The sequence below is a fragment of the Amblyraja radiata genome, chromosome 7 (genome assembly GCF_010909765.2).
Source record: "Amblyraja radiata isolate CabotCenter1 chromosome 7, sAmbRad1.1.pri, whole genome shotgun sequence".
Taxonomy (NCBI): domain Eukaryota; kingdom Metazoa; phylum Chordata; class Chondrichthyes; order Rajiformes; family Rajidae; genus Amblyraja; species Amblyraja radiata.
The window spans coordinates 30,247,286-30,269,571 of NC_045962.1; the positions used below are offsets into that span (position 1 = coordinate 30,247,286).

The 22,286-nt window shown below is 43.5% G+C and overlaps 1 protein-coding gene across 6 annotated transcripts in view; it reads right to left on the minus strand.

The window, feature by feature from the left end:
- The window catches only part of kalrn (kalirin RhoGEF kinase), a 612,442-nt gene that overhangs the window by 32,022 nt on the left and 558,134 nt on the right, over nt 1–22,286 (minus strand). For 4 of the 6 annotated variants that reach the window (XM_033024028.1, XM_033024025.1, XM_033024026.1 and 1 more), the window contains 5 exons: nt 18,835–19,006; nt 13,760–13,995; nt 3,638–3,885; nt 2,337–2,469; nt 1,065–1,124 (listed from right to left, as the gene is read on the minus strand). In XM_033024028.1, the coding sequence (XP_032879919.1) occupies nt 1,065–1,124; nt 2,337–2,469; nt 3,638–3,885; nt 13,760–13,995; nt 18,835–19,006 (849 nt within the window). Of the gene's footprint in view, nt 1–1,064; nt 1,125–2,336; nt 2,470–3,020; nt 3,945–13,759; nt 13,996–18,834; nt 19,007–22,286 lie in introns of those variants that run through there. The other 2 variants (XM_033024029.1, XM_033024027.1) reach the window with 2 other exon arrangements.

Sequence of the window (22,286 nt, forward strand, 5' to 3'; positions counted from 1 at the left end):
ATGGACTGAGCCTTGGCACGTAGCACTTAATTGTAACTTTTTTTGTAAAAAATAATCATTCTTGCACTTATAGAACTAGCAATTCTGACAAGGCCTTTAACCTGAAATGTTAACTCTATTTCTCTTTTCACAGATGCCATCTGAGTATTTCCAGCATTTTAGTTTTCATTTCGATACTGATGTCTTTCGACTTTTCCAGGATTCCATATTTAAAATAGACTCCATTACCACAATGAGTATTCAGTATTAAATCAAATCAGCTTGACCTGCTGAGTTACTCCAACATTGTGTGTATATCTTTAGTGTAAACCAGCATCTGCAATTCATTCCTCCACATAAAACCTTGCCAATGGAGGTCAGTCACAAATTATACATTACTAACCATTAGTAACCATTAATATAATTCTAGCTGAAATACCAAATTAATACCAAATTAATACCAAAATACCAAGTTATCTATTTGTATTGTAGTTTTCTCCAAGGTAATAAAAGAACAGTTAACAGAACCTAAATTAGAGTTGAGTCAAAATTAGTGAGTTACTTTTCACTATTAATTCACTTTAAGATTGTTCTTTGGCTGATACATGAAATGACAAGGGCATCTATCCACTGTGATCTACTATGGCCAGGTGGTGAAAGAGTAACTGTAAGGCCACAAAGTGATGGAGTAACTCAGCTGGTCAGGCAGCATCTTTGGAGAACATGGATAAGTGACGTTTTTGACCGAGACCCTTCTTCAGACTCTCTATAAGACTAACTGTAATCTATTGTAGGTGATGTAAACTCAATAATTATACTTTATTTATTCATTCTCCCCTGAAGGCCATGTCTTATCACTGTGCATTATCTAGTGGAATGGTTGAAGTATACTGGGCACCATTGAGGATTTTACATGTATTTACATCAAACTCCAATAATCCTATGAGCAAAAAAAGGTGAAGGTCAATGACAAAGACTCCATGTCATAGAAAAGAACATTGTGGTTTGATCATTATTGGTCTTTATCTGTCACTACTTTATGGGCATACTTGTTTGAATATCACAAGCAAAATAGTTGTTACTACCTCCATACTAGTTTTAGGATCAAGATCATCACATTCGGACTCCTCAGAACTGATAGACTCCTTTGTGCAGCATGAGAAGAGAAAGAAACAAAATCAGAATTAGAAAGATAAATTATATGTTTGAAAACAATTCTATGACAAAATTAAATCCCGTGCACAAGTGCCTGAAAGCACTAACCACCTTGCACGCTCATAAAATACATCTATTCAAGAATTACTATTAATTAGAAAGCCTCATACTTGCTCAATTTACATTTAGTGATAGAAAGGTAAGAAAATGGGTAGAATCAGCACACTACACATATGATATGTGACTTGCAGTGGGGATTAGTAATTTCACATATGGTGTATCTTCTGATCACAAGACATAACATTACAATTGCTGTAAAGACATCAAAATTCAATTACAAATGGGTACTATTGAAATGTAGCACAATAATCTGGTAGTTTACATGTTTGGGAATGGATTACTGCAATCTTCAGGATGCTACATATTTTAACCAGGAGCAACTTTTATTGATGTTATTATAGGAGAACCTTTATTATAAAACTAGAAGTTATCCAAGATATTTTTTTCTGAAGTCCATTCATGAAAGAGCTAAATAGAGCTGGGAGACAACTTCACCATTCTTGAATATCTTGAACGAGCTCACACATTTACACAGAGTAAGATACCAGACAACAAAGTTGATAAAAAACTTTAATTTATTCATAATTCCAGCGAAAGAATTTGATACACTGACTTTTCAGTACTCCAGACACTCCCACAATCTGTATGGTAAGCAGAGGTGTTTTTAGTGATAACAAATCATCAGCATGTTTACTGCCAATAGTGATTTTCCTGTTTTTGATGTTAGTTCTGAAGGTAAGTGTTAATGGTTGCTGAAGTTGGCTGGTGCTTGAAGGTCAAGCAACAGGGATTGTATGGATTCTAATCAGTTTTAGTCTCGTGAATTGGATCTAGAGTGTGATATATATTTCACCACTGTAATGTTACTTTTGTTCAGTGGTGGTTTGGCCAAAACAACCTTCTTAACAATGAACAATTAATGCTAATAATTTCCCCCTTTGCACTAGGAAGATCTTTAATTTGGAGGTAAAACCACTCATTTCACTATTCTGGGAAATAGAAGTTTTTAATCTAACTTATTCTGATTCTTCTGGAGTAAAACGGGAGCGGACAATCTATGTGTCAACCCCACGGAAACATAGCCTTGTGTCGGGACCTTATAACAGTGTGAATGTGCAGCTCCTAAATGTCGACTTACTCACATTAACAGAGGCCTTGTTGGTCAGAATATCCTTGGGTTTACGAGCATCACTTTCAAACCTCCCTTCATTTTTCCCACTGTTCTCCTTTTCTCGTTTTCTCAAATGCAGTGATGTGTGCCAAGAACATGACTTCCTGTTGTACCAAAAAATGCACCAAATAACTTGAATATCTTAGGCTTCTGATGGATATAGGGCCAAACACAATCCACTTCAATTCCAAAACTCTGGTAGCCATCAGTAGAAAAAAAACCCATAGTATGCTCTCAAAATCAAATCTATCAAGATGTCTTTTCTTTTGGCAGAAAAGATAATAGCTTTAACAAAAAATACTCCCCCCAGATTAGACAGTCTTTATCTTTGCTGTGCATCGCACAATCTCACAAAATCTAAATTAATGATCTGCAATTCCTCCAACACTCACTTTTGACGGCCTACAAAGTAAACAGGTTGTAAAAGGCAGAAAGTGTTTTTTTTTTACCAAAACCAACAAATAAAATGAAATCCTGGTAATTGGTTACACAATATGGTCTGAAGCCCTAAACATTCATGGAATTCAGGGAATAAGTGCTTTAGGGTGTAACAATTATGATTCTCTATAAATGTTGCACCTCTAATCATTGCACTTTAAAACTGAACAGCTTTCATCATTTTACTTAATTAAAACATGCTCATATTCAAAATTACTTTACATATTTAAAATACATTTATTATTAGTTACATTACAGGTACAACAAAGAGAATTCTGACTATATTGCACAACCTGACTATTTATATGGGCTTATTAAATAGTGCAAAATATTTTTGTACAGGAATGTATTAGTAGGAGACCTGGCAAAACAAAAGAAAAGTTTTTTTTACAATATGCAGTCAATAATTTTGAAATTAAAATAAAATTTAAAAAGTACACGCTGTACAAATTGCCATAGATAACAATTTCTCTTCAGCTGGAGAAGTTAGGCCTCAATTCAACATTAGGCCTTGCGCCAAATGTTTATAAAATTCAAAACAAACATATTAGTAACATAACATAAACATACTTCCAAGTCCAGTTATTTCCACATTAGTGTAGTGAGGGTTAACGTAAAACGTGCCAGGACTGCATAATAGTCACTTTTATTACAAATATTAACAAGAAAAACAGAGCCTTCAGACATAGCTCTGCTAAGCTGAAGATCGAGCATTGACTGGGTATTTCTGAAGTTTGTTCCAATGGCCTTGTGGATAAACTCAGGAGGGAAAACCCGCCGCCATCTTTTCCTTTACATCCACACACTGCTTCCAGGGCAGCACCTGGCACTTACTTGATGCTTCCTTCGTCAGTCTCTGTGGAGTAGTCAGTGGTGTAACTCAGGATAAAGCCTGGAATCCACCCTTCAGCAGCGGGTGAGTGTTCATTTGCAGGCCGGTACACCAGGAACATGTTCTGCTGGTTAATGGCAAGAACCTGAACCACTTCACCCTGGAACACGCAGATCTCATTCTCCTTCACTGCCCCGTAATCCTGGGTGACCAACATGGCGGAAGTCCCATTGCATCCAGCAGTGGCATTCTGTGCAAAGCAAACAGCATCCAATTAGAATTCACCGTCTGCTTTTACAGTCCGAGAATCTGCCAGGAATTAGAAGAGACAGCAGTTTTCAAACAGCAATCTTCAGGAGAGTGGGTTTAAAAACAAAAATTGTAGAATGCTAAATCTACATTTTACTTTCACGAACATTTCCTTTATCCAAAATCACAGACTATCTTTAATCAGACTTTACCTCACATTAAATGTTATTCTCTTTATCCTGTATCTGCACACTGTGGATGGTTTGCTTGTAATCATGTATAGTCTTTCTGCTGACTGGATAGCATGCACCAAAAAGCAGCATCTACTTTGGTACACGTCAAGTCAAGTCAAGTCAAGTTAAGAGTTTATTGTCATGTGTTCCAGATAGGACAATGAAATTCTTGCATTGCTGCAGCACAACAAGTTATTGTAGTAATAAATACAGAACAGATCAGTGTGTCCATATACCTGAATATATATATATATATATATATATATATACACACATCAGTAAACAGATAAAGTGCAATAGGTTATTATAGTTCATAGTTAGTTTGAAGTTGTATTTAATAGTCTGATGGCTGTGGGGAAGAAGCTGTTCCTGAATATGGATGTTGCAGATTTCAGGCTCCTGTACCTTCTACCCGATGGCAGCGGAGAGATGAGTGTGTGGAGCGTGTGACCAGGATGATGTGGGTCCTTGATGATGCTGGCAGCCTTTTTGAGGCAACGACTGCGATAGATCCCCTCGATGGTAGGGAGGTCAGAACCGATGATGGACTTGGCAGTGGTTACGACCTTTTGCAGCCTTTCTGCTCCTGGACGCTCAGGTTGCCGTAGCAAGCCATGATGCAACCAGTCAGCATGCTCTCTACTGTGCACCTGTAGAAGATCGAGAGAGTCCTCCTTGACATACCGACTCCCCGGAATCTTCTCAGGAAGTAGAGGCACTGATGTGCTTTCTTTATGATTGCATCAGTCAAAGTCAAAGTCAAAGTCAAAGTAGCCTTTATTGTCATTCAGAACTTGCGGTCTGAACAAAATGTTATTCCCTTGCAGTCCTACATATAGTAAAAATGACAAAAACACACAATAAACACAAATTAACATTTAGGCAAAAGTCTTAAGTCTTTGTCTCTTCCCTTCTTATTCTCCCTCTGCGCCGAGGCGATCCAGGCTTCAGATGTTGTGACCCCGCCGGGCGATGGTAAGTAATGTCAGTCCCATGGCTGAATCTGAGCTCCGCGAACGGGCGGTTCAACTCCGCGGCCCGGGGTGGTCGAAGCTGCCGAAGCTGCGGCCCTCCAGTCCAGCGGACGCAGCTGTTGTTGCGGGAGCTCCGGAGAACAGGTCACAAACCTGTGACCTGCGAGCTCCCGACGATGTCGTCCACTGGGCCTGCGGTCGGGTCGGGTGGCCGCTGCCGCCGGAACACTGCCCCAGCTCCGAGGCCGGGTCGCCGCTGCCGCTGCCGCTGCTGCTGCCCCAGCTCCGAAGCCGGGTGGCCGCTGCCGCTGCCCCAGCTACGAGGCCGGGTGGCCGCTGCCGCTGCCCCAGCTCCGAGGCCGGGTCGTCGCTACTGTCGGAACACCACAGCTCCGGAGTCGGACCGCTGCCGCTGGACCGCTGCCCCAGCTCCGAGGCCGCCAGCTCCGCTATTAGGCCTCGGCGCAGGCGGAGACGGAGACGGGGGAAATGACAAGAGAAGTCGCATCCTCCCCGAAGGAAGAGACCAAAAACATGTTTCTCCCCCCCACCCACACACACACACAACCTAATAAACCGAAAATTAACTAAAACAGGACAAAAGAACAACAAAAAAAAGAAAAAAACAGACGGACTGCAGGCGAGCCGCAGCTGCTAAGGCAGCGCCGCCATCTTGAAGTGTTCTGGAACCAGGAGAGATCTTCGGAAATATGAACAGCCAGGAATTTGAAGTTCTTGACCCTTTCCACCATCGACCCATTGATATAAACGGGACTGTGGGACCCCATCCTACCCCTTCCGAAGTCCACAATCAGTTCCTTGGTTTTGCTGGTGTTGAGAACCAGGTTATTGTGCTGGCACCATTTGGTCAATCGCTCGATCTCGCTACTATACTCTGACTCGTCCCACGACAGTGGTGTCGTCGGCGAACTTGATGATGGAGTTCGCACCATGTCCGACTACGCAGTCATGAGTATAGATCGATGATGACGCATTTCTACCAATACGGACAGACTGTGGTCTGTGAATGAGGAAGTCGAGGATCCAGTTGTAGAGGGATGCGCAGAGACCCAGTTCTGAGAGCTTGGTAAGCAGCTTGGAGGGGATGATTATATTAAATGCAGAGCTGTAGTCAATGAATAACAGCCTGACAGCCTGAGTTTTTGTTGTCCAAGTGGTCCAGAGCGGAGTGGAGAGCTAGTGAGATCGCATTCACCGTTGATATGTTGTGGCGGTAAGCAAACTGCAGTGGGTCCAGGTTTTTGTTGAGGTATGAGTTGATTTGCGCTATGATCAGCCTCTCAAAGCACTTCATCACCACAGATGTTAGTGCCACTGGTCGATAGTCATTGAGGCACGTCACCTTGCTCTTCTTGGGCACCGGTATTATTGATGCCCTTTTAAAGCAGGTGGGAACCTCAGACCTCAGAAGTGAGAGGTTGAAAATGTCCGTAAAAACACCAGCCAGTTGGTCTGCACAGGTTTTCAAGACATGCCCGGGTATACCATCAGGTCCAGGCACTTTCCGAGGGTTCACCCCTCTGAAGGATTTTCTGACGTCGGCCTCTGTGACTGTGACCGTAATGCCATCATGGCGAATGGGGGCTCGGGAAGGCACATACTTAGTATTCTCCCTATCGAAGCGTGCGTAAAACGCATTGAGCTCGTCAGGGAGTGATGCTTCGCTGACATTTGAGCTGCCTCCTGATTTCGCCTTGTAGGAGGTGATAGCATTCAAACCCCGCCACAGATGCTGAACATCCGACATCCTCCAGCTTGGAGCAGAAGTCCCTTTTGGCCTTTTTAATGGCTTTACCAAGGTCGTATCTGGACTTCTTGTAGACCTATGTATCACCAGACCTGAATGCCCGGGATCTGGTCTGCAGAAGAATGGAGATCTCATGGTTCATCCAAGGCTTCTGATTAGGAAACACACAGAAGGTTTTTGTTGGGACGTACCAATAAACTAAACTAAACTAAACAAGATTGGTTTTACTGAAGTAATATATGAATGCATAATTGGGAAACAGGTACTTCATGTGCTTTGTGTATTTAAGTAAATCAGTTCACCAATGTTTACTCTGTTACATGTAGAATAAGCTAAGTCACCCAACTGTCCTGAGGCCAATTCACCTCGCCACACCATATGTACTTTGGTTACTTTATTTTAAATGTTTCAAACCAACATTAACGTATACAGGAGGATGGGCCTTGAGCTCAACATTCACCCAATGCAAACTGTACCCACTGTATTACATCACCCTCTGATAATAAAGATTCGTGGTGACCCTGGAAAATTTGGACTACTACTTTGATCTCTGGACACACCTTTCAGCAAAGGCACAGATCCATAATGGAATTCATCATTGCCTTCCATGCGCTAGCATAGCTTTTGGTCAATTGAGGAAAGAAGTGATAGAAGATCAATCCCTCGTACCCAACACAAATCTCATGGTCTGCTTGGCAGCAGTCATCTCTGTTCTCCTGCATGCTTCTGTGACCTGGCCTACTACGATGAGGCAATTCAAGTAACAGCAAAGATACCAGCAATAATTGTCTGCAAAATCTTCCAATTTCAATGGAAGAAAAAGTGAACCAATATCAGTATCATCCCCCACCCGCCCAGGCTAATATCCCCAGCTTAGAGCCCTAGCTACACTAGATTGGATTGGGCAGATTTAAACTTTTAGAGATACAGATGTTTAGATGACGCACACCAGATTCTCAAGACTGATGCTTATTCCAAGCTCTCTCGTAGGAGAAGATGACCAGGTAGACAGAGGGAGGAATTTGAGAAGATGCTCAAAGCCTCTGAAAAGAATGCAACAATGTCACCAGCTCTGGAAAATTCCAGGCCCAGTAGCACTCAAAGTGGTGAGGGCCATTCGAGATAGTGTTGAAAAATCTCAGATTCATGCACTGGGACACAGAAACCCTTCGTGAATGCTGAAGGAATGCACCACCTCGCAAGGTAGCTACATCTGTTCTGATAGGCATCTCCTGTCCCAACTATGGAAGTATCAGCAGTTCCAACAGTGGTCTCATCAAAATACACCAAGGGAGTGCCAGAGAAGAGATGGACAAATATAGGAAAGGAAATGCTTGGCACTTCCACTTTATTCTCATATATATTCACTGAATTCAATGGTTCTATGGTGTTTTATTGTCACGTGTGCAAAGTGAAAACACACAGTGAAATTATTTCCTTACAAACAGCCCAGTAGAGTATCGCCATACCATCCCCGATTAGCAATTGTACAGAAACAGTCCACTGAGACCACATGCAAGGGGTGCCATGTTTTGGCACAATTTTCCAAGTCTAGTCTACACTCCAGTTGTTATGAGCGGTTCCCGATTCAGGCAAGCCCCAGGCAGCTGCGGGATCCAGTCCTCGCCATCCTTGGTCGACTAGCAAACAAAGTCCGCTCCTCGCCCGTCCACCTTTGTACCCTGGGGGCACCTCCCACAGCCAACCTTGAAGGCATGGTAGGCCAGACCCCGGTAACTTCACCTTTCTTAATTGTAACCACTCACTCAACCATCATCTTTTGATGCAGTAGACAAGAGAGCCAAAGGACTTTGCTCTTAATATTCCACAAACTTCCACAAATTAGCCAAAAACCCAGCGCATCCCTCTTGGAGGATCCCCCTGGATATTCACCAAGATTGCATAGTAACTTACGGCTACATGTACACTCAATTTCTTGGCCTCCTGAATTCTGCAAGGATACTGCACACCCATTCTCATGACAACCCACCATTGCTGAAGATCGAGCACAGTAGGGCACAGGCACAGAAAGAAGAAAACAAAGGGTTTCTACCTGCTTAAATCCCTGCACTATCCCCTCTATCCAATCTCCTTTTCTTTGTGACACCTGTATCATTTGCTTGATGTCTCTGAGACGTCACCATAAGAATATTCAGCCCAGAGGCAACGGAGCTGTAGGAATCGCAACAATCGCTATGTTGACCTTGATGGAATTCAGGAAGTGGGAAGTGAATGAGGGTGTACCCAGTGCCACTAGCAAATGGTTATTGATATTGGTTTATTATTGTGACGTGTACCGAGATGCAGTCAAACTTTTGTTTGCATGTTATTCGTTCAAATCAAATCACGCTATACATGAGTACTATTAAGCCATATACAAGTACAACAGGTAGTGCAAATAGATTTATGAGGGTGCAGAATATTGTGTTACAGCATTGTAGCGTTACAGTTACAGAGAACACGTCCAAAAATGTATGCAATGAGGTAGGTTGGAAGATCGGACTACACCCTAGCTTATTGGAGAACCGTTCTGCAGTCTAATTACAGAAAGGAAGTAGTTGTTTCTGAAACTGATGATATGAACACTCGAGCTTTTGGCTCTTCTGCCCAATGGGAGAGACGAGGGAATAAGGTGGAAATAGTCCTTGATTATGTTGGCTCCTTTTGTTTTTGAGCTTTTGCTAAACCAACATGTGATTTACCCAAATATGATCCTGTCCACAGTGTATATCTGTTGATGTTGGTAAGAATGTTGGTTAGATGGAATACATGCTGAATTTCCTCAGTCTTCTGAGGAAGTTGAATTTAGGTGGCAGGGTTGCTCAGCGTTAGAGCTGCTGCCTTACAGCGCCAGAGATCCAGGTTCAACCCTGACTATGGGTGCTGTCTGTACAGAGTTGTAAATTCTCTCTGAGACAGCGTGGGTTTTCTCCAGGTGCTCTGGTTTCCTCCCGCACTCCAAAGATGTGGAGGAGCCATCTTGAGGAACGGCTGCTAGCCAGCAGCCGTCCGTTTTAATTCGCTTTTTTAATAGTTTTTAGTGAGTCCTGTTTTTCGTTCGTAGGGGATATGGACTTTTTAATGTGTGGGGTAGGTGTCAACTCTACTTCTAGGTCCCTACCTGGTCGGTGAGGCAGCTTTTTCTCCGGGCTGCCCGTCGACCCGTGCTCATGGCCTACCAGCGGGCTTGGAGCGCCGTTTCCTGTCGGGGACCGCCCAGCACCTCGGCCTCGGTGGCGGCACAGCGCTGGAGCGCTATCGTGGAGCGGAGCGGGCGATGCCTTGCCTGGGTCGCTGCGCTGGATCGACACGCTGGAGCTCCGGTGAGCTGAGACCGCCGTGTTCAACACCTCTGGGCTGCGGGTCTGCGGAGCGGAGCGGGCGGCGCCGACTTCATCATCGGGAGCCTGGGAGCTCCAAACCGGCGCGGCCTTGTCGGCTTCGGAAGCCGCGGTCTCCAACTAGAAAGCGGCCGTTCCAGGTGGCCCAGCCGCTGAGAGGACTCTCCCGATGCCGGGTCAACACCACCCGGTGAGAATGGCCAGGAACATCGGGCCTCCGTAGAGGCAATTGCGGTGGCCTCAATAGGCCTGACTTTGGGGTGAACTTGGGGTGGGGACTGGACATTGTGCCTTCCCCCACAGTGGTATCCATTGTGGGGGGGATGATTATTTTTTTGTCTGTAATGTAATCCTGTTAGTCTTTGTCCAAGATGGCTGCCATGAAGGGAGAGTGGACGCTGGCGCGCTTTGGCTGCCGCTGCTCTCTCTTCACATTGTGTTTTTGATTTTCTGTTTTTGGACTGAATTCTGTTTTTAGTTTGTGTCTCTGTGATGTCTTTATTATTTATTTTACTCTGATTATATGTTTATATTCCTGTTAATCTATGTAAGGTGTCCTTGAGATGTCTGAAAGGCGCCCAACAAATAATATTTATTATTATTATTATTAAAGATGTACAGATTTGTAGGATAATTGGATTTGGTAAAATTGTAAATTGTCCCTAGTTTGTAGGATAGTGCTAGTGTATGCTGGTCAGCGCGGACTTGGTGGGCTGAAGAGCCTGTTTCCACGCTGCATCTCTAAAGTCTAGATCTGTTGGTATGCTTTCTTGGCTGTAACTTCACTGTGGCTGTTCTAGGACAGGTTGGTGATATTTACACCTAGGAACTTGACCATCTCCACTTCGGCACTTTTGATGCTGAATGAAAAGGTGAACATTGAATCATGGGACTCAGAACACAAAAGCCCTATACCAGGTACATACGGTACGATATAATAGAATTCTATTTATCCCAGGAACAATTTTCCTCCTGCGATAAATTGTTCTATCGTATCGTATCGTACTGTACATGCTGGCTTTGAAATCAATCTCTATCCACATCTGGGACACAAATAATCACTTGAATATCAAAAAGCATTTTGTTCCTTTTTTCCCCATCAGGCATCATTAATGGAATTTGCAACAGATCCCAGTTAAAAATTTGATAAGAATCAGTTTAGTGCCAACACCTTGTGGGATGCAAATGCAGCACATGAAAGCCTAAACTAGGCAATTTGCACCAAAGATTATAGAGGAGCGTTCCTCTCTAGTATCTTTGATTTGCACAGATTCAATGGCACTGCCAAGGGCAACCTGCCACTGGATAAACCCTGTGTCAATCCGAAGCAATCTGTGGAGCATGAGAAACTAGCCGCACCACGTGCTTGAGTAGCAAAGATCTGGAACAAGATCATAGAGTAAAATGAGAGGATTGTTACAGTGTGGCACAATAGATAAGAGTTTGAAAGAGTGTCCCTTTTTTTTGAAGTTCAGGGACTGGAGGAAAACAAAAAGGCAGACTGTTCTCCACGGATGAGAAGCCACCAGTGATGGCCTTCACTGTGACATCTCAGTTTCCTTTGCATGAGCCTGTGATGGTCTTCCTCCTTCACAGTAAGTAGATATAGACTGTTATACTGAGTGACAAAATGTGTTCCTGCTCTTCAGATGCCCACGAAATGTGCTAATGCAGAACTAGTCCACCGAGTTGGGACTGCAAAGAGCAGAAAAGACAAACTCAGGACTTCATGGAGAAAATTCCAAAGATTCAAAGAACATTAATAAACCCTAATATTAGGGGCAAGGCGTTCAACATGAGGAATAAAGCCCCAAGATTCTGGGCAGCACAGTGGCGCAGCGGTAGAGTTGTTGCCTTAGAGCACTAGAGACCTGGGCTCGATCCTGACTATCGGTGCTGTCTGTACAGAGTTTGTCAATTCTCCCTGTGATCGTGTGGGTTTCCTCCAGGTGCTCTGGTTTCCTCCCACACTCCAAAGATGTACAGGTTTGCAGGTTAATTGGGTTTGGTAAAATTGTAAATTGCCCATAGTGTGTAGGATTGTGCTAATGTACGGGGTGATCATTGGTCGGCACGGACTCGGTGGATCGAAGGGCCTGTTTCTGCACTGTATCTCTAAACTCCAAAGTTTAAAGTCTTCAAAATCACGCTAACCCATTTCTTGTCTTGTCAGTTATTATTTCTTATAAATCACATCGCAAATACCAGAGTGTAAAGTCAGGACACCCACAACTGGTGTGTCACCCTGGACACAAGTACCCATGGCTGGCTTAGATGGACTTGATGGGTAGATTGCAGGGATCACGAGAAGGCGATCTGAAAATCTGACAATAACCTTTAAAGACCAAGTAAGAAAGGCTGCTGCACAAAATTTCCAGTCAGAAAATATCCCTGCCGTTTATGCATCAAAGATATTGCTGGAAATTCAGTTGCAGTGTTTTGGTAATCTGGATGGCTTAATGTTGGAAGGCTTAGGTCGACCAATTTGCCAAATAAAAATGCAGGAATACCACGTGAAGGATGGATGGAGCTGTAAACACTGAAGGCAAAATCGATCTTTTTCTTAGGACAGTTTTAAACACACCGTTTGACATAAATCAGATGATTTTAATTATACACGTACATTATTGAATTTAGACAACAATGATTCCAATCTAAAACATGGCATGTTAAAAATAACAATATCTGCAAAGAGTTAACGTTTTGGGAAACATTGAGTACGTTAAGACTTCCAGACAGAGACACTGGAACCTTGAGCACAAAACAGCCTGCTGCAGGAATTCAGTATGTTTAAGAAGGAACTGCAGATGCTGGAAAATGTCTGAAGAAGGGTCTCGACCCGAAACGTCACCTATTTCCTTCGCTCCATAGATACTGCCTCACCCGCTGAGTTTCTCCATCATTTTTGTCTACTCAGGAATTCGGTAGGTCAGGCAGCATTCATGGAGGGAAATGGATAGTCAACCTTTCAGGTCATGACCCTTCCTCTAGGCTGGACATTTCCTTCCGCAGTTGCTGCCTGACCTGCTGAGTTCTTCTAGCAGATTGTTTTGTGCTCAAGACTTCCATATATATCAATTCCACTCTGAATATCTTTTGGAAGGAACAAAGCTTCATTCAATCAACTTTAAGGACTATTTTGAGGTGAGATAATGTGAATTGTGACTTGCAAAGACTCCCCATTTTGGCTATGGGTAAAGCTGAGCAAGTTTGCGACTGTCCTTTGTAGCTTTAATTAACAATTTTATCCATACATTATATAATTACCCAAGTTAATCCAATGATATAAGTAATATTCAACTTTTACTGCTAGTGTACCATCATTTATTGTCCACTAGAAACAGATACTGTTAAGAATGTTTGATCGTTTGCTGGGAATCATCCACACCATTAGCTTAGAGTATTATGGTCATGCTTAGTTTGCTGGCATGGTTGAATAAACTGTAGTACTCTGCAATCGCTACAAAACTTTGGATTTAATAATCCTGATATGGCAGTGTAATTCCTCTGGTTATCCATATGTTATTGATCTAGGTTGAAGACTTTCTTGTGCAGGTACCTTGATTTGCTCATAGTCTCCGTAATGCTGGTCATCATCAAAACTTCCATTGGAGGTAGATAGCTTTAACGGGGGTAGTGATGGGTTGTGAACCAATGATTTCAGAGGCTTTTCGGGCCCAGCCTGGGAACAGGAGAGTGCTCTGATATTAGGCGGGGGTATCCTGCTTGCTTGTGTTTTCCCTGAGGGCTGTGGTCCACTCTCTCTTTTCATGTACTCGATGGGTGATTGCAGTGCTGTAATCAAAATCAACAAATCATGGGAGAATCTGGACAAGTTGCAAATAGAACAAGAATGATTTGTATTATCATAGAAAAACAAACTCTTAATTCTTTGTCAATCTTGTTATAGTAGAACATAGAACAGTAGTGCACAGGAATGGGCGCTTCCGCCCATAATATTTATGCCAAACATGATGCCAAACTAAACTTATTTCATCTGCCTTTACTTGATCCATAACAGGTTTCATGTGCCTGGACATAATCCATATCCCTCTATTCCTTGCACCCATGTGCCTATTTAAAAGTCTTTAAAAAGGCCACTAATGTATCTGCCTCCACCACCAGCCCTGGCAATGCGTTCCAGGCCCCACTACGTACATCTTCATTAAACTTTCCTCCTCACACCTTTTAGCTATACCCTCTAGTGTTGGACCATTACACCCTGGGGAGAAAGGTTATGACTGTCAACCCTATCTATGCCTCTCATAATTTTTTGCAACATTGTTTAGGCAATTTTTGCAACATTGTTTAGGTTTTCTGAGATTCTTAGATATTAGTGATATCTTTTTTGCACAATGTAATGATATATTTTGATACAATATTCACAGGGATGGATTTCACAGATAGTGATGGACCAATTATGTGTACAGACACTGAATATTTGGTATGGCTTGCCAACAGAATGGCTTGTCTCCAGAATTTCCTAGGTTGTTTTGCTCTGGAACTCACTGTTATTAAAAGGCCATTTTGGCACAAGGAAGCAGGGATAAAAAGAGACGAGGACTAGCAATCGTCTGTCACTTTTACCCATCAGACTAAAGACAACGACTTGAATTATCCAGAGGCTGAGCCATAAAATGCAAATTAAGGATATACGTTAAAATAGTTTATTCAAACAGCAGAGGCAAAAAAAACAAACAGGTTTAGTTAAATATATCTACAACTATAATTAACTGGGAATGACATTATATAAATATTAACTTTTCAATGCCAAATGGGTATTTAATTTTAGAGTGAATGACTCATGCTTGGACATCATAGAAGGCCGTCCTTTGTGTCAGGGGTTATGGGGAGAAGGCAGGGGAATGGGGTTAGGAGGGAGAGATAGATCAGCCATGATTGGATAGCGGAGTAGACTTAATGGGCCAAATGGCCTAATTCTATCACTAATGTTAGTGATAGAATGTTTACTTTTTATATGTTTACTTTAGCTTTCAGCTAAATCTTAACTACATTGCACTTTTAACTTTTGCACTTTTTATAATGCATTTTTAATTTTGCTTTTCTTTTCTTTTAGTTCTATTTTATTTTATTTTATTATTTCATTTTATTGTATGACATGTTTTTATGTGAAGCACTTTGAGTCTGCCTCGTGTATGAAATGTGCTATATAAATAAAGTTGCCTTGCCTTGCCTTGCCTAATGATCTTATGATCTTCGCTAACTCCATTTACCCGCATGAGATCCATGGTCATCTATGCCCTGACAATTCAAGTACTTCTTGAGATTTTTAACTTAAAAGTGGCAAAAGTATCAGCTTCCACCATGTCATCAGGTTGCACATTGCAGACTCTAAACACCCCCTGTATGAAAAAATCCCCTCAGATGCCCTCTAAACCCAATTACAATCTAACGGCATGATGGAGTAGGCTTCAAGGCTTGAGTGACCATCTTGTTATACCTGAAATTTGGTGAGAAGATGAGCATTAAAATTTAGGCCATAATTCTACCTAAATGATCTTAGGTCTGCACACAGAATAGAAACAAAGTTAATAAGTTTTAGCGACAAACTGCATCCAGGCTGTTTTAATTATTTAATGTAATTTTACCTTTTTTAAACCCCTAAATCAGTTTTGTACTTTAGCACGTACTATTCTGGGCAAAGATGTTACATCTATTTATTTTTCTAATCGACACCTCATTGTTGACAAATGGGGCAAGGTTTTGACTGAGCTAACATCTTCATCACATGTTGTGGATGTGCAAATTGATAATGGAGTGTCGAGAGCAACAGAAACTTTGAATGAAAAACATGACAATCACTTGACCAAAGACGATAACGGGTTGAGAAATAACTAGAGGAAGGACTGAGAAGGATGCTGAAATGAAACCGATGGATTCAACAGCAGTTCAGATTCAAAAGGTGTTTCAAAATTTAGATAAAGGAAACAATAAAAATAATATTTTAATACATCTATATTTAATAAACAATAAAAAGAGGTATAATAGAAAAGGAATCAAAAGTTAAAAATACGACATCTAATAATCTTGTAAAACAATCTACTGCCTAATATAACTGCTCTCTATAAACTGTTTATATCCTAGGCATGAAAGGTTACTGAGTAGTCATGTCGATAAAAGGGTACCCTGAGAATTATTGGATGTAAATTTGTGGTGAGATTAATAATGATCAAGTGCTACAAATAATAAGATTACAGATACGATTGAACAATGTGAAGTTATTTTTGCAAAATCTATGGCAGAGCTCACAACTCAGCCAGCAACTAGAGGCACTTTACTAGTTATGAGCGAGCTCTTCTTTGTAAATGGTTGCTGCTGATTTGCACATTACAATGTGTTGGCAATCAGGTTTTTCTCCCCTGTAAAATGTGGTCTGTGAAATAATTAGTTATTTAAATTAAAACATGAAGAGGGATAATTTTTAAGTCAGGTTTAGGTTATTATTATCATATGTACTGAGGTACAGTGAAAAGCTTTGTTTTGCATGCTATCTAATCAGATCAGATAACACTACACATAAGTCAAACTCAAGTACAATAGGTAGAGCAAAGGGAAGACACAGAGTGCAGAATATAGTTCTCAGCATTGTAGCGCATCAGCTCCAGAGACAAAGTCCTATGTGCACAATGGGGTAGAGGTGAATCGGACAGTAGACTGGGTTCATTTCGAAGGACCATTTAGAGAGGAAGAAGCTGTTTCTGAGTCTGCCAGTGTGCACTTTCAAGCTGCTGTACCTTTTGTCTGATGTGTGCATGGAAAAGAAGGGATGACCGGGGTGGGACGTCTTTGATCATGTCAGCTACTCTTCCAATGTATTGTAAAGTGTAGATGAAGTTAATGGTGGGAATTTTGGTTGTGTGTGATGCACTGAACTACATCTATAACTCTCTTCAGTTTTGTGCAGTCTTTCACAACATAAGTACACCATACAGTGGAGTGACTCTTGTGACTTTTATAGAATTAGAAGAATTAGAATTAGAATTACCTTTATTGTCATTCAGACCTTACGGTCTGAACGAAATTTCGTGCCTGCAGTCATACATACAATAATACAATAATAAACAACAATAAACACAAATTAACATCCACCACAGTGAGTCCTCCAAGCACCTCCTCACTGTGGTGGAGGCCAAAATCTTAGGGCTGCAGTCTCTTCCCTCCTCTTCTCCCTCTGCGCTGAGGCGATACCCCACCGGGCGATGGCACAAACAGTCCCGCGGCTCACCGAACCCCGCAAACGGGCCGGCTCAAACACCGCGGCCCGGGGTGGTCGAAGCTGCCGCCCTCCAGTCCAGCGGACTCAGGTCACCGCCACCAGAACGCCGTCCCAACCACCGGAGCACCGTTCCAGCCCCGAGCCGGATCGCCCTCACGTGAGTGCCGTTCCTCCCTCGAGCTGGGCCGCTCCGACGGGAGCGCCATACCACCCTCGAGCTGGGCCGCCCCGACGGGAGCGCCATTCCACCCTCGAGCTGGGCCGCCCCGACGGGAGCGCCACAGCCCCTCACGGGAGAGTCTCAGCCCCGCGCCAGGCTGCCCTCACGGGAGCGTCACAGCCCCTCACGGGAGCGCCGTTCCAGCCCCGAGCCGGACCGCCCTCAGGGGAGCGAGCCCAGGGCAAGTCCTGACTGGTTCTGCCTCCGGAGTCTCGAGGTCGCCAGCTCCGCCATTAGGCCTCAGCGCAGACGGAGGCAGAGAAGGGGGATACGACAAAAAAGTCGCATTCCCCCGAAGGGAGAGACAGCAAGCCCCGTTTCAACCCCCCCCCCCCACATAAACACAACCTAAAAACCAAAAACTTAACTGGACAAAACGAAAAAAAAACAACACAAAAAAGTAAAAACAAACGGACTGCAGGCGAGCCGCTGCTGCCAGGGCAGCGCCGTCACTTCCGCATTAATGCATTATTTCTGGACAAAGATGAGTCATTAATGAGTTACCCTGTTCTGAAAGTCTTGGTGCAGTTTAACGTGCTAACTTGGATACTATGATTTGATTTCTAGCTCTGGCACCAGCGTAACATTCTTTGTTGGAACATATATACGGCACAGCATCAGACAGACAATATTGATCAATTCACATTCAGATTTTTATTTTCTGACGACACACGGGACTGCAGAATCAGGAAACTTGATCAAAGAAACAAAATGCCTTCAAGAAAGGTCCCGACCTGAAATGTCATCTGTCCATTTCACTCCAGAGCTGAGGCCTGACCTGCTGAGTTCCTCCGGCAGTTTGTTTTTTTGATTCAGATCTTTACTGTTTTGGTCGATTGAAAGATACAGCATGGAAACAGGCCCTTCAGCCCACTGAGTCTATGCCGACTCTCGATCACCCGTTCCCACTAGTTCAATGTTATCCCACTTTTGCATCCATTCCCTACACGCAAGAGGCAATTAACAAAGGCCAATTTACCTACAAGACTGCACGTCTTTGGGGGGAACTGGGAAAACCTAAGTGGTCGCAGGGAGAATGTGCAAACTCCATGCAGACAGCACCCGAGGTCAGGATTGAAAGCGGATCTTGGGCGCTGTGAGGCAACAGCTCTACCAGCTGCATGAAATGTGTAAGTGCAATGCGGTGAATGGAAGGAAATAAAACTATCTTGCTTACCATTTAAGAAATTTCGCTGGGCGTCAAGAACTTGATTGATATCCTGAATCCAAGCTTGCCAGACTTCAATGCTTGGTGCCTGTAGGATGAATCGTTCAGACGTTCCACGGGATATTAGAGCAAACTTGCAGAGTTCATTGTCTACATTCTCCTCGATGTTAAGGTAACTCATCTGACATGGATTAAAAAAAAGGAAGAAATACTGAAATCTGCACCAAGACCAAGACCATTAATGTGCACAAGATGTAGGAAGGAACTGCAGATGCTGTTTACATCGAAGATAGACACAAAATGCTGGAGTAACTCAGCAGGACAGGCTGCATCTCTGAAGACAGTGTTTTTCCATCTTAATACTGGAGACCTACCAGCCGGAATAAGTTACTATCAAGGACATTAACTATACTTGTGTGAAGAGATGTAGGGAAGATTCGGAGTGAGATGGTACTTAATTGGTCAACATTCAAAGTTATATGGAGCAGATCTTCCATTAAAAACTTGAAGATCCACTCCAATCTGCTGGCTTTTACATAGACAGATGTGTTGCAACTCAGGGAATTTCTGGGTGCAAGGTGAAGTGCAGCCTTTAGCTCCATTTTCAATATGTGCTTCAGCTCATTGTCACTGAACTACTGGAATTCAGTTGATACAAAGAATTGCAGATGCTGGAATTTTACGTAGAATACAAAGTGCTGGAGTAACTCAGCGGGTCAGGCAGCATCTCTGGAGGACATGGATAGGCAAAGTTTTGGATCATTCTTCATAATGAAGAAGGGTCTGACCTGAAATGTTGCCTCTCCATGACCTCCAGAGATGTTGCCTGACCCGCTGAGTTACTCCAGCACTTTGTATTTTAGTGGAATTCAGTGTTGCAGTGCAGAATTGCGCAGAACTCTTAGCTCTAAGGATGGGAAATCTGCCTAATGAGTCCACATTGAAGTGAATGGGAGGAAAGGGCTGTCCAAAAAATAGTAAGTTGACCGTTATATTTTATTTAATCTAATTAACTGAAGCACGTTTAAGTATTTATTAGAGTATGTGTGTGTTTCTAGTTTTTAACACTTAAAACAATTACATTCCAATCATTAGTTTTAATAGCACATGTTCATTGTTGAATCGCAGAGATTTCCACAAATCTTTAATCTCAGTCAAAGTACAAAGTGCTGGAGTAACTCAACAGGTCAGGCAGCATCTCTGGAGGACATCGATAGGCAATGTTTTGGGTCGGACCCATCTTCAGACTGGTAAGAATATGGGGAAGAAAGCTGGAAGAGAGAGTTTTGGTGAGACAAAGCTTGACTACCGCCCAATCTCAAACCTCCCCTTTCTTTCAAAAACCCTGGAGCGTATCGTTGCGTCACAACTTCATTCCCACCTCCTTGCGTATAACCTATTCGAACCCCTCCAATCTGGCTTTCGCCCCCTCCATAGCACAGAAATTGCTCTCCTCAAAGTCCTCAACGACCTCCTCACCTCTGCTGACACTGGTTCCCTCAACATCCTCAACATCAACATCCTCATCCTCCTCGACCTGAGTGCAGCCTTCGATACAGTGAACCATAACATCCTGCTTACCAGACTTGGGGACCTTGGCATTGAAGGTTCTGCACTCAGCTGGCTCTGTTCCTACCTTTCCAACAGATCCCACTTCATCTCTCTCCATAACCACACCTCTGCTACAGCCACAGTCACTCAAGGCGTTCCCCAAGGCTCCGTACTCGGCCCCCTCCTCTTCATCATCTACATCCTCCCCCTTGGTCAGATACTCCGCCACTTCAACCTGGACTTCCACTGCTACGCCGATGACACCCAGATCTACCTTGGAACCAAATCCCCCCACAACCCCCCCCTCTCCCATATCAACTCCTGTTTGTCAGCTATAAAAACCTGGATGCAACATAACTTCCTCAAACTCAACAGCGATAAGACAGAATTCCTCCTCATAGGCTCCAAATCCACACTCAGCAAAATCAATAACCCCACTCTCACCATCGACGGCACCACTGTCTCCCCATCTCCCCAGGCCCGCAACCTTGGCGTGATCTTTGATTCCACCCTCTCCCTTGAGCCTCACATCCGCCATGTCATTAAAACCTCCTTCTTTCACCTCCGCAACATCGCCAAAATCAGACCCTCTCTCACACCTCCCGCTGCTGAAAGACTCATCCATGCCTTCATCTCCTCCCGACTGGACTACTGCAACTCACTTCTCCTTGGCATCAGCTCCACCTACATCAACCGACTCCAACTGGTCCAGAACGCAGCCGCCCGACTCATCACCCACACCAAATCCTGGCATCACATCACTCCAGTCCTCAAACAACTTCACTGGCTTCCCATCTCCCACCGGATCACCTACAAAATCCTGGTCCTCACCTACAAAACCCTCCACCATCTGGTCCCCCTATATCTCACTGACCTCCTCTCCCCCTACCAACCCTCACGGTCCCTCAGATCCACATCTGCCGGTCTCCTCTCCATCCACAAATCCAACCTCCGCAGTTTTGGGGACAGAGCCTTCTCCAGGGCAGCTCCCAGGCTCTGGAACTCCCTCCCCCAACTGATCCGCAATTCCGTGTCCCTCACCATCTTCCAGTCCCGCCTCAAGACCCATCTCTTCACCTCTGCCTATCCTTAGCCCCACGTCCCCCTCCCTTTTCATCTGTGCTTGAATTGCCTCATATTGTGTTTTAAATTGAATTCTGTCTTTAATTTGTGTACTAGTCATGTCTCTACTATTTATTTCATTCCGCTTACATGTTTTTCCTCTACTTGCTAAATTTTTGTAAGGTGTCCTTGAGACTCTTGAAAGGCGCCCATAAATAAAATGTATTATTATTATTATTAAGTGATAGATGGATACAGGTGAGGTGGGGGGAGTGACTGTCAGATGGGCAGAGTAAGGGGTAGAGTAGGTGTCAGAGGCTGGAGGAGGATCCCGATGCAAAACATTGTCTGTCCATTTCTTCCATAGCTGCTTCGAGCTGAGTTCCTCCAGCACTTTGTGTTTTGCTCGAAAATCCAACATCTGCAGTTCCCTGTGTCTCCATTTAATCTCAGTGACATGCCTGACGGTGGGACAGGCATCTCCTCCATCTGTTGCCATGCTAGACGCTTGCTTCAGCGAGGCTCACAGATTTGGTCCTGTCTTTTGATCACTATTATTAGAGTCACAGAGAGTCGTAGGATCTTACAGTGTGGAAACAGGCACTTCGGCCCATCTTGCCCACACCGGCCAACATGTTCCATTTACACTAGTCCCACGTGCCTGCCTCTAAAACTGTCATATCCAGGTACCTGCCTTAATGTTTCTTAAACATTGCAATCGTACCTGCCTCAACTACCTCCTCCGGCAGCTTGTTCCATACACCCAGCACCCTTTGTGTGAAAAAGTTACCCTCAGGTTCCTATTAAATCTTGCCCCCTTCACTTTAAACCTATGTCGTTTGGTTCTC